At 37.9% G+C, this 12,593-nt stretch overlaps 1 protein-coding gene across 9 annotated transcripts in view; it reads left to right on the top strand.

Annotated features, from left to right (window-relative positions):
- BAG4 (BAG cochaperone 4) overlaps nt 1-9,844 on the top strand; it is a 55,302-nt gene extending 45,458 nt beyond the window's left edge. For all 9 annotated transcript variants that reach the window (XM_042983455.1, XM_042983461.1, XM_042983463.1 and 6 more), the window contains 3 exons: nt 4,895-5,149; nt 5,597-5,851; nt 6,580-9,844. In XM_042983455.1, coding sequence (XP_042839389.1) covers nt 4,895-5,149; nt 5,597-5,851; nt 6,580-7,065 — 996 coding nt within the window. In that variant the 3' untranslated portion in view covers nt 7,066-9,844. The remainder of the gene's footprint in view (nt 1-4,894; nt 5,150-5,596; nt 5,852-6,579) is intronic.
- Nucleotides 9,845-12,593: the final 2,749 nt, after the last annotated feature.

Genomic DNA, 12,593 nt, shown 5'->3' with positions numbered 1-12,593 from the left:
TGAAAGGTAATCTGTTTTTGCTTGGATTGGGTCTGTTTGCTGTAGAATGGAAAGGGAATCCGCCGAACAGTGTATCGCTGTCCGTGTGAGAGACTTGACCACTTTTCTCCTCTTTGGATTCTACATCTATACAACAGTCCATCAACTGTGAAATTGACTGTTGGAAGAAGTATTCATATGGGTGATTGTTAGCTTGCAAGGAGACACCAGATGATGTGATGTTAGTTTGACTTTTGAATGCTAGGTAATATCTATATTTACATCTAGAACAAGAGTAGCAGCTGGGATTTCTGAGTTTCCAGTCTCTTGATTTCTTCTGGAAGCCAGAATGAGACTTTTACAGAAATTTAATAACTGTCAAAGATTTTACTTAATTCTTATAGTTTCTCTTTCAGATTTTATCTGTTGCTGTATCAGCTGACAGTTTTCAAATTGTAACTTCTTTTCCTTAGACACAAGTTTCCCTTCAGTAAAATAGTCTACTTGGACACTGATGAAGTTGCTCTGGTCCTGGCAGCCCGCTGGATTCTAGACACACTTGGGATTTCACGACATTTGTAATAGCATAAATTTTTTTTTTTTTTTGCTACAAAAGTAATACAACTTTATTACTAAATATTTGGGAAATAAAGAAAAGGAGGAAAATACTAATTTTGCCATCCTAAAAGATCTATATTTTGGTAAATTTGTTTTGCATTTTTCCTGTTATGTTTACACAGCTTTAAACTTATTGTATATAAACTTTTTTGTATGGCTTTTCATTTATCATATGTACTCTGCATGTTACAGGGTAATATAAGAGGTGAAGTTTTTTTTTTTAACATTAAGGAAATTTTCAAACATAATCAAAAGCAATGACAGTAGCCCAATAATCTCCTATGTACTCATCTTAGCTTCAGTAAATATCAGTGCACAGACTTCTTGTTTCATCTGTATCCTTGAGTTATTTTGAAGTAAATTCTGGACACCATATTATTTCACTTGTAAATACTTAAGTATATATCTTTAAAATGTAAAGAAGATTTAAAAACATAACAATGTCATTTTTAAAACTTAAAAAAACTAAAAATAATTCTTTAATATCATTAAATGTCCGGTCAGTCTAACAGTGAATTTTAAGACAATAAAATTCCCTCAATGAATAGCCTGTAATGTACTTAATCATTCCATTATTAGAGGAAATTTAGGTTGTTTACAGTTTTGTGTGATTATAAATAATGCTGTGTTGAACAAATTCATGCCTATAACTTTTTCTGTAGTTGAATCTTCTCCTTAGGAAGAATTTCTAGAAGTTGAATAATAGTACAAAAAGCCACATGATGTTTTATCAAGTTTCTAACAGCATACATTATATTAAGGATTCTATTTTTAGGCACATCTAGGTGGAAGATCTTAACAGCCCTCCAGTGGCTTTAACAAGGGGTGGTTCAGTCATCCCTCTGGTTAGGGAATGCCTTGCTGGATCTTCCAAGCACCTGTCCTTGCATGGAATTTTTTGGCCATGTGGTGATAACACCCTGTCTTTTATCCTCTTGCCATAAAAATATAGCTAAGAGTTTATTTTCTACAGAATTATGATTGTCCTGCCACTTTGATCCATCTCATTTTAAAAAAGAATTATTTTGAGAGACAGAGAGCCGCAAGCACAAGCTGGGGAGGGACAGAGAGGCAGGGAGAGAGAGAGAATCCCAAGTATGCTATGCACTATCAGCGCAGATGTGGGGCTTGAACTCATAAACTGTGAGATAATGACCTGAGCCAAAATCGACTCTTAACTGACTGAACGACCCAGATGTCCCGATCCATCTCATTTTTTGATGTGTTAGACTAGAAATCAAATTTGACTATTATTTTTTCGGTTATTAGCAGCTGTCTTTTTAAAAAAAGTTTTTTAATGTTTTCTTTATTTTTGAGACAGAGGGAGACAGAGCATGAGCAGGGGACGGGCAGAGAGAGAGGGAGACACAGAATCTGAAGCAGGTTCCAGGCTCTGAGCTGTCAGCACAGAGCCCAATGCGGGGCTCAAACTCACAAATGGCGAGATCATGACCTGAGCCAAAGTCAGACGCTTAACCGACAGCCACCCAGGCGCCCCAGCTGTCTTTTTTTTTTTTTTTAACTGAGGTGTAATTAACATGTAACATTGTATTCGTTCTAGATGTACAACATAATGATTCAATATTTGCATACATTGCATAATGATCACCACAGTAAGTCTGGTTAACATCATAGGATTCTTTGCTTGTTTTTCTACCTGAAGTGGAAAAGATTATGTAGTCTTAGACAAGTACTGGAAAACTTGATTCTGTGTTTTTATCATTTAAAAAAGATGAAGCAGAAGTTAATTGAAACATTAAGATAGTCATTTAAATGTAAAGTTTGGCTGTAATTCATTTGGATATCTAACCTAGGATTCTGGGTGCCAATAGTAGTGTGGATGGGTGATTTAAAACTATAGTGAACAGGGCGCCTGACTGGCTCAGTCAGCAGTGCGTGAGACTCTTGATCTTGAGGTTCTGAGTTTGAGCCCCACATTGGGTGTAGAGATTACTTAAAAATAAAATCTTAAAAAAAAATGACAGCAACACATGAGGAATTTGCCCCTGTAGTCTTTTTTTTAAACATTTTATTTTTTATAATTTATTTATTGTTTAATTTACATCCAAGTTAGTACCATGTGGTGCAACAATGATTTCAGGAGTAGATTCCTTAATGCCCCTTACCCATTTAGACCATCTCCCTCCCTCCCCCGCCCCACAACCCCTCCGGAAGCCATCTGTTTGTTCTCTATATTTCAGAGTCTTTTATGTTTTGTGCCCCTCCCTGTTTTTATATTATTTTTGCTTCCCTTCCCTTCCCTTATGTTCCCTGTTTTGTATCTTAAATTCCTCACATGAGTGAAGTCATATACTTGTCTTTCTCTGAGTTATTTCACTTAGCATAATACCCTCCAGTTCCACCGGTGTAGTTGCAAATGGCAAGATTTCTCTTTTTGATTGCTGAATATACTCCATTTGTGTGTGTGTGTGTGTGTGTGTGCGTGCACACACACACACCCCCCACATCTTCTTTATCCATTCATCCATCGATGGACATTTGGGCTCTTTTCATACTTTGGCTATTGTTGATAGTGCTGCTATAAACATTGGGGTGCTTGTACCCCTTCAAAACAGCATACCTGTATCCCTTGGATAAATACCTAGTAGTGTAATTGCTGGGTCATAGGGTAGTTCTATTTTTAATATTTTGAGGAACCTCCATACTGTTTTCCAGAGTGGCTGCACCAGCTTGCATTCCCACCATCAGTGCAAAAGAGATCCTCTTTCTCCGCATCCTCGCCAACATCTGTTGTTGCCTGAGTTGTTAACGTTAGCCATTCTGACAGGTGTGAGGTGGTATCTCATTATGGTTTTGCTTTGTATCTCTAATGATGAGTGATGTTGAGCATTTTTTCATGTGTCGGTTGGCCATCTGGATGTCTCCTTTGAGAAGTGTCTATTCATGTCTTTTGCTCATTTCTTCACTGGATTATTTTTTGGGTGTTGAGTTTGATAAATTCTTTATAGATTTTGGATACTAACCCTTTATCTGATACGTCATTTGCAAATATCTTCTCCCATTCTGTCGGCTGCCTTTTAGTTTTGCTGATTGTTTCCTTCACTGTGCAGAAGCCTTTTCTTTTTTGGTGAGGTCCCAATAGTTCATTGCAGCCTGTTGTTATTTACTTGGGAAGCAGAGTGGGATAGTACAAAGAACGTGGGCTTTTCATGGGCTTTGTACTTTTCAGATCTGGGTTCATTTCTTGATATTGCCATAATAGTAATAACAACAATGATATTATAAATAATTACTATCTATTGAGCATACCGAGTGCCAGACCCTGTGCTAAGCATTTATATATGTCAGCTCATTTAATTTTCACAGTAGTCCTACCAGGTAAGTTTATGATTTCCATTTTTCTGGTAGAGAAAAGCTCAGAGAGATTAAACACAAAGCCTATGGCAGAGCTTGGTCTCTCTAGTCTTCTCTTCTTTTTTTTAATGTTTACTTTTATTTTTTTTAATGTTTATTTATTTTGGAGACAGCAAGAGACAGTGCAAGTGGAGGAGGGGCAGAGAGCGACGGAGACACAGAATCTGAAGCAGGCTCCAGGCTCTGAGCTGTCAGCAGAGAGCCTGATGTGGGGCTTGAACTCACGAACCACGAGATCATGACCTGAGCCAAAGTTGGACGCTTAACTGACTGAGCCACCCAGGCGCCCTGCTTTAATGTTTATTTTTAAAAGAGAGACAGACACAGACAGACAGACATAGCATGAGTGGGGGAGAGTCAGAGAGAGAGGGAGACACAGAATCTGAAGCAGGCTCCAGGCTCCAAGGTGTCAGCAGAGAGCCTGATGTGGGGCTTGAACCCACAAACTGTGAGATCATGACCTGAGCTGAAGTCGGATGCTTAGCCGACTAAGCCACCCAGGTGCTCCTCTAGTCTTCTCTTTTAGTTGTACCCTGGTTATTTTTTTCTGTGACTAGCCATTACCTTAGGTCTCCCAGGACCCCTCTCTAGGTGGCAGGCACAGGTTCTCCACTGTCAGTTGTAATTGTTAGGTATACTTACGGAAGTGTTTGGGAAGCACAGCCCTGAGGCCTTCACTTCCTCATTCATCACAATATACCCTGTCATTGCTACAACACAGACTCTACAGTGATAATCTGAGTTTAATATATGGTATATGGCCATAATACATGAGAGAAAGAATGCTTCACAGATTGCTTAGGCAGTTCATATTTTCATTAGTTACTGACCTTTGTCCCTTCCCAAACTTTTCAAAGTTGGGTATTAGGTCAGGGCACTTCAGTTCTTCTACTCAGTTATTTTTTTTTTCTTTCTTTTACAGAGTTTGAATTCTTATACAAATGGAGCATATGGTCCACCATACCCTCCTGGCCCTGGGGCGAATACTGCATCCTACTCTGGGGCTTATTACACACCTGGATATACTCAGACCAGTTACTCTCCAGAGGTTCCAAGCACTTACCGTTCACCTGGCAACAGCCCAGCCCCAGTCTCTCGTTGGCTGTATCCTCAGCAGGACTGCCAGACCGAAGCACCCTCTCTTCGGGGGCACGTTCCAGGATATCCTGCTTCACAGGTGAGCAGTTATCTGTTGGGTTTTTATTTGTTTAATATTCTATGAGTGATACCATGTTTGTTTCTCTGTCCCTTCAAGGGGAGTTCTGATACATCTTAATTTGTTATTCCTTATAGCATATGGGTCCACTTATTTCTCGTATCTTGGGACAGATTTATGCTATAATTTAGCCATTGAATTTTAAGCCTTCTACCTTCTGAGTTTGATTGTCTCTAAATCTGCCCCTGGTATCTTCAGAATGAAGCTTTTTTTGGGCGTGAAGAAATGACTGCAACTGATTAGAGATGCTACCACTTAGCCTGGTAGCAGCCAAAGTACATCTGTTAAGGAGAGAGGAAGCATCTCAATCTGTTGATACTAGAGTTATTTTCATTACTTCGTTCAGGTTTTTTTGTTTTTGTTTTTGTTTTTAGCAGTGACCAGCATATTTCCTTCCTTTCAATCTAGAACCCTGGAATGACCCTGCCCCATTATCCTTATGGGGATGGTAATCGTAGTGTTCCACAACCAGGACCAAATGTACGACAACAGGAGGACTCATGGGCTTCTCCTGGTGCTTATGGAATGGGAACCCGTTACCCCTGGCCTTCAGCTGCGCCCTCAGCACCACCTGGGAATCTCTACATGAGTGAGAGTACTTCATCATGGCCCAGCAGCAGCTCTCCTCAGTCCCCTCACTCACCACCACCCCAGCAGCCCAAGGTAGGAGGCCTTCTAAACATTGTTCTTTTCATGTTTGGGTAATTGAAAAGGCACAACATGAAACTTTCCTGCGTTGGTGTGTATTAAATGGGGACTAATTGCAAAAAGTTGGTGATTACTACCTATAGCTTTAGCCCAGTTTTTTCCTCTTTTTTTTAATACACTTTATTTTTTAGAGCAGTTATAGGTTCGCATCTTTTTTGTAAAAGACAGAAAAACGCTCATTTACTGTTTGTTGTAATGCTATCTGAATGTTAAACAAAATCAAAGATTGCATTTTATTACCTCAGTCAGTACACAGAAGATGATATCAATGTGAAATTATATAAACCACAGACATAAACATCATTTGTCTGTGGCTACATTCCTTTTTAAGGTCTGTCTTAGGTTTTAGCTCTTCAGAGGAAGACTATCTAATTCCTATTTATTAAGTCACTGGGTGGATTGTGAGGTGGAAAGGAGCGATTGTGAGGTGTTCGTGATGATGAACACTTCAGGGTAGATTCATTATACTCAGGAATTCTCTGCCTTTTACTGGACAGAGCACTCCTTTTGTCTTTTTAGGGTTGTGTTTTCCTCAAATTGTTAAGGAGGGATGCCTAGTTTTTTTAGTGGGGACTCTTTTCATGTACCTTCACGGTCTGGTGAAAGATGTTGGCTAACCACTCTGATGTTGATGGATTGCCATTAAAACAGCTCTTTTCCCCTCTTTGCTCTCCCACTCCAAGGACTCCTCCTACACCTATAGCCAATCAGATCAAGGCATGAACCGGCACAACTTTCCTTGCAATGTCCATCAGTACGAGTCCTCGGGAACAATGAACAATGATAATTCAGATCTTTTGGATTCCCAAGTCCAGTACAGTGCTGAGCCTCAGCTGTATGGTAATGCCACCAATGAACACCCCAGCAATCAAGATCAAAGTGATAATCTTCCTGAAGAGTGTCTATCTTCAGATGAAGGTACTCCCCCAAGTATTAAAAAAATCATACATGTGCTGGAGAAGGTCCAATATCTTGAGCAAGAAGTGGAAGAATTCGTAGGAAAAAAGACAGACAAAGCATACTGGCTTCTGGAAGAAATGCTAACTAAGGAACTTTTGGAACTGGATTCAGTTGAGACTGGGGGCCAGGACTCTGTCCGGCAGGCCAGGAAAGAGGCTGTTTGTAAAATCCAGGCCATACTGGAAAAATTGGAAAAAAAAGGATTATGAAGGACTTAGAACAAAGGGGAAGCCTGTTACTAACTTGACCAAAGAACTCTTGATTTTGGTTAATTAACCCTCTTTTTGAAATGCTTGTTGGTGACAAGAAGCAATACATTCCAACTTTCCTTTGATTAAAACTTGAAAAACTGGTAAAGGACTTGAAAGAACATTTTAGTTATGAGTTGTTTTCAGTTTTCAGACCAATGAATGTAATAGGAAACTGTGGAGTTACCATTATTGCCAAGTAGACTCACTCCTTAAGAAATTTGTGGATATCTACAAGCTGCTTCTTATCAGCAGGAGGGAAACATGCTTTATGTAACAGGCTTATCAAAAACCTACCAGATGAGACTGGATATAATCTGAGGCAAACAGGCTCTGTTTTTTTAAACATCTGGATTACTTGTCACATTTTTGTACATTGTGACTGCTTTCAACATACACTTCATGTGTAAATTACAGCTTGGACTTTAGCCTTCTTGGACCTCTGTTTTGTTTTGTTATTTGCAGTTCATAAATATAGTATTATTCTCTACTACTTGGTACGTTTTGTAGTAATATGTTTAATATAATTATTCAAGAGACTATATTGGTAGCCCGATAGTATGGCAATTCTGAATGAATTTCTATCTTTGCACCACTTGAACATATTGCAATGTGTATTGAGTTCCTGAGGTATCTTGTCTCCTTTTTTGTATAGATCTTTAGGGTAGAGTTTTACCACTCCTACTTTTCATGTTAATAGTGGAAGGCGAATTGGGAGATGGCAGGGGCATAGGAATGAGATGTTTGTGGCCATTTTCTTTTTTGCTTTTTTATTATATTTGGATAAAGATCCACCTTAAAATTTCCTTAATCCCCTTCTGCCCCCCCCCCCATCGTCTTTTCACTACTGCTGCTTCCATGTAGAGCATTTTGATAGGTAGGGATGAAAAATTAAATGCCACAGTGAGTAGAAATAACTGCAAAAGTAATAAATGTGACCATCTGGAAATGTGCTTCTCCATCTAAAATACTAGGTTCACCATCAAGATCCCTATGGGCAGATTTCACCTCAGTTGATAGTCAAAAACAGTAAGGATAAAAGGATTCATGCTCAGGGAATGAATCAGCCATAGCTAGAGTGGGAAATTTTCTTTTAAAGGCATATTTGATGTTTACCTTTATTTCCTTAAATTGTTTTATAAAAAAGATGTTTATTACCATTAATAACAGTCATTTCAGAGACAGAGTTAAGAAAGTGATATTGAAAGGGTCTTAGCTGGGCTTGCTTGGGTAGCTTCATGCTATGGTATGGAAGAGACTTGGGTAAATGACTTACTTTTTCTATCAGAAGTGAGTTCTAGTATACAGTATCTGTTATTGGAAAAACAGCTGTTTCTTAATAAGATATCCAAGTGATAACTTTTTTCTAGACTATCAGGCCTATTAGTGCTAATAAATCTATCCGCCATCTCCTCTCCTTTTAAACAAAGCCAAACAAACGTATGATGAGAAGAAATGGAGTAAAGATATTGGCTGGGTCTGATGGATGGGATGAATGATTTTATGAGATAATATGGTGATAGTTTTATTCTAGGATTTTTATTTTTGGCCTAAGGTAAGAATGTTAAAAAAGGCTTTCTATGAAAATTAGAAAATTGTACTTGATACTAAAAATTTAGAAGGGGGAGAACCTTAAAGCCAATTTAAAGGAAACCAGTGAGACAGTGACATTCAGGAGAGAATACTATTAACTATTTAAGTGAGGGCCCAAGATACCAATTTCCACAAAGTTTTGATTTTTATACACACACATACACACATTATGCACATACGTATGTGTGTATGTTTTTTAACAGATTTTTTTTTTAATTTTGAGATAATTTTAGACCTCCTGAAGAGTTGTAAAATGAGTAGTTTATGTGCATCTTCATTGAACTTTCCCTTATGTTAACATCTTATACAACTATGGAACATTTGTCAAATTAAGAAATTAGCCTTGATACAATACTGTTAACAAAAGTAGAGAGTTTAAAAAGTAGAGATTTTCTTGGTCTTTTCAGTGATGTCCTTTTACTGTTCCAAGATCTGGTGCAGGATCCCACCTTGCACTTAGTTGTCATGTCTACATAGTGTCTTCCAATCTGTGACAGTGTATCATGACATCTGATGTCATAATGTATTTCTGGTGTTGTTAACCTTAATCACTGAGGTGGTGTCTGCTAGGATTCTCTACTGTAAAATTACTATGTTTTTCTTTGTAATGACTATTTGCTGGAGCTACTTTGAGACTATGCAAATGTCCTGTTTCTGCTTAAACTATTGCCCACTCATTTTCGCATCCATTGCCAGATCTTGCTTGTGTAAGTTACTACTGTGGTGTTCTAATGGTGACTTTCTATTTCTCTCATTTCTTCTACATTTATTAATTGGCATTCTTATGTAAGGAAGGGTTATCACATTCGGATTTATATTTTTAATTATAGTAAGATATTCAAGATAAGTACAAATTAAGAACTTGAAGATGTAAATCGTGTTAAAATGATTCCAAATACCAATATCAAAGAAAGGAAAGCTAAATTGGTAACCTGTTTGAGAAAATATAATGAATTTAAGAAGGAAAATAGTATTTATGATTTGTGGGTTTGGTTCAGTATTTGACTCAGTATCGACTCCAGACTAAATTCAAAATTGTCTTGGAATTTCACATCTGGACTTTCTAGAAGTCTCTAAATTTATATTACTTTGGGGGGTAGTTTTTGTCAAAAGCTTGAATAAAGTTACCAAGACCTGGCATGTTAAACACAGCTATGTCTTCTTTATAATAAGCCACTAATGTTTCAAATGTAAATGCCAATATAAATATTTAGACAGATATGCCCTAATGAAGTATCTGGTATGGTGGGTTATGCTTGTTTCTACTTTGTTGGTGTGGAATTCTTCTAAATGCTTTAAAAAATAGGGTTTTAAAAACAGTTCTGTAGTGGTTACTATAATTCTATTAATGGTAGGAAGATTTTTTAAAAAGTTGAAGAATATAGATTAAATTGGCATTTACAAAAGGTTTTTGTTTTTTTGTTTTGTTTTTTAGTTTTATTTATTTATTTTGAGAGAGAGAGAAAGCATGGGTGGGGAAGGGGCAGAGAGAGGCAAGAGAGAGAATCCCAAGCAGGCTCCAGAGTATCAGTGTGGAGCTCAGTGTGGGGCTCAAACCCAAGAACCATGAGCTCATGACCTGAGCTGCAGTTGGACGCTTAACCAATTGAACCACCCAGGCATTTTTTGGGAGATGGGTAGTTGATGACTGGAATTTTTTCTTTTTCAGCTTTTTTTTTTTTTCATTTTTAAAAAGTTGAGTTTTAAAGACTCAAATAATTCTATGGAGGTTATAAGGTTAAAGAGTCAATTCTGTGACAAGGACCATGCTTCTGCTCCCAGTCCTGTGTTTTCTTTTACAAAAGCAACAACTTTTTTTCTAATTATTTTTTTTTTAAGTTACATCCAAGTTAGTTAACATGTAGTGTAATAATGATTTCAGGAATAGGATTTAGTGATTCATAACTTACGTGTAACAGCCAGTACTCATTCCAGCAAGTTTCCTCCTTAATGCCCCTTGCCTGTTTAGCTCATCCCTCCACCCAAAACCCCTCCAGTAACCCTCAGTGTGTTCTCAGTATTTAAGTGTCTCTTATGGTTTGTCTTTTCCTGTTTTTATATTATTTTTGCTTCCCTTCCTTTATGTTCATCTGTTTTGTATCTTAAATTCCACATATGAGTGAAGTCATATATTTGTCTTTCTCTGATTTCACTTAGCATGATACCCTCTAGTTCCATCCACTTGTTGCAAATGGCAAGATTTCATTCTTTTTAATTGCCAAGTAATATTCCATTGTAGATATATACACCTCATCTTCTTTAAAAAAATTTTTTTTAATGTTAATGTATTTGAGAGAGAGAGAGAGAGAGAGAGAGAGAGAGAGAGAGAGCAGGGGAGGAGCAGAGAGAGGGAGACACAGAATCTGAAGCAGGCTCCAGGCAAGCTGTCAGCACAGAGCCCGACGCAAGGCTTGAACTCAAGAACCGTGAGATCATGACCTGAGCTGAAGTCGGACACTCAACCGACTGAGCCACCCAGCTGCCCCTATATACCACATCTTCTTTATCTGTTCATCAGTCACTGGACATTTGGACTCTTTTCATACTTTGGCTGTTGTCGATAATGCTGCTATGTAAACATTGGGGTGCATGTGCCCCTTCGGAACAGCACTCCTATATCCTTGGGTAAATACCTGGTAGTGCAATTGTTGGGTTGTAGGGTAGCTCTTCTTTTAATTTTTTGAAGAACTTCCATACTGTTTTCCAGAGTGGCTGCACCAGTTTACATTCCCACCAGCAGTGCAAAAAGGTTCCTCTTTCTCCGCATCCTTGCCAACATCTGTTGTTGCCTGAGTTGTTAATTTTAGCCATCTGACAGGTGGTATCTCTGTGGTTTTTACTTGTATTTCCCCGATGATGAGTGATATTAACCATTTCTTCATGTCTGTTAGCCATCCAGATGTCTTCTTTGGAAAAGTGTCTGTTCATGTCTTTTACCCATTTCTTCACTGGGTTTTTTTTTTTGGGGGGGGGTGTTGAGTTTGATGAGTTCTTCATAGATTTTGGATATTAACCCTTTATCTGATATCTCATTTGCAAATATCTTCTCCCATTCTGTCTGTTGCCTTGTAGTTTTGCTGTCTGTTTCCTTTGCTTTGCAGAAGGTTTTTATCTTGATGAAGTCCCAGTAGTTCATTTTTGCTTTTGTTTCCCTTGTCTCCAAAGACATGTCAAATAAGAAGTTGCTGCAGCCAAGGGCGAAGAGGTTGTTGCCCACAAGCAACGACTTTTAACTGAGGTTTTAAAAAATTATCCCTGTATTTTTTGTTCTGTTGTTTAGTTCCTATATCATTTATTTTTGCTCTCATCTTTATTATTTCCTTCCTTTTGCTGGTTTTGGGTTTTGTGTTTGGTCTTTTTCTAACTCCTTTAGGTGTTATCTCCCTATTTTAAATTTTTGTTTATATTTTAAAAGATTGTTTTCTTTAAGTAATCTCTACACCCAACATGGGGCTTGAATTTACAACCCCGAGATCAAGAGTAGCATGCTGTACCGACTAAGCCAGCCACATGCCTCTCCATATTTTGTAATGACATAATTGTATTGCTTCTTTTGATTTATCAATTTTAGGTCATTTCTACTGATTTTCTATTACAGAGGGTGGAGGTTTAGGTTTAACTCTCTGCCCCTACAATACACACATCTCAGTCCTCATCCCCCCCGTACTCAAAATCCACCCCCCAATCTATGCGATGATTTTGTTGTACATTATTATGACCATGTAAATGCTAACCAGAGCTCAGTAATGTTGTAAACTGTGAATACATTTCCTTTTCTGAACTTCTTTTCCCTGCAATTAATCCTTTATCTTATTTATTGAGTTTGCTCATGTACTTATAACTAATTTGACCTCAAACCCTTCATCATTTATGTAAATCTTTTAAGATGTCCAGAC

This window comes from Panthera tigris, chromosome B1 (genome assembly GCF_018350195.1).
Source record: "Panthera tigris isolate Pti1 chromosome B1, P.tigris_Pti1_mat1.1, whole genome shotgun sequence".
In the NCBI taxonomy this organism is placed as follows: domain Eukaryota; kingdom Metazoa; phylum Chordata; class Mammalia; order Carnivora; family Felidae; genus Panthera; species Panthera tigris.
The sequence above is the reverse complement of the archived record's forward strand: the minus strand, read 5'-3'. Positions and strand labels throughout refer to the sequence as shown.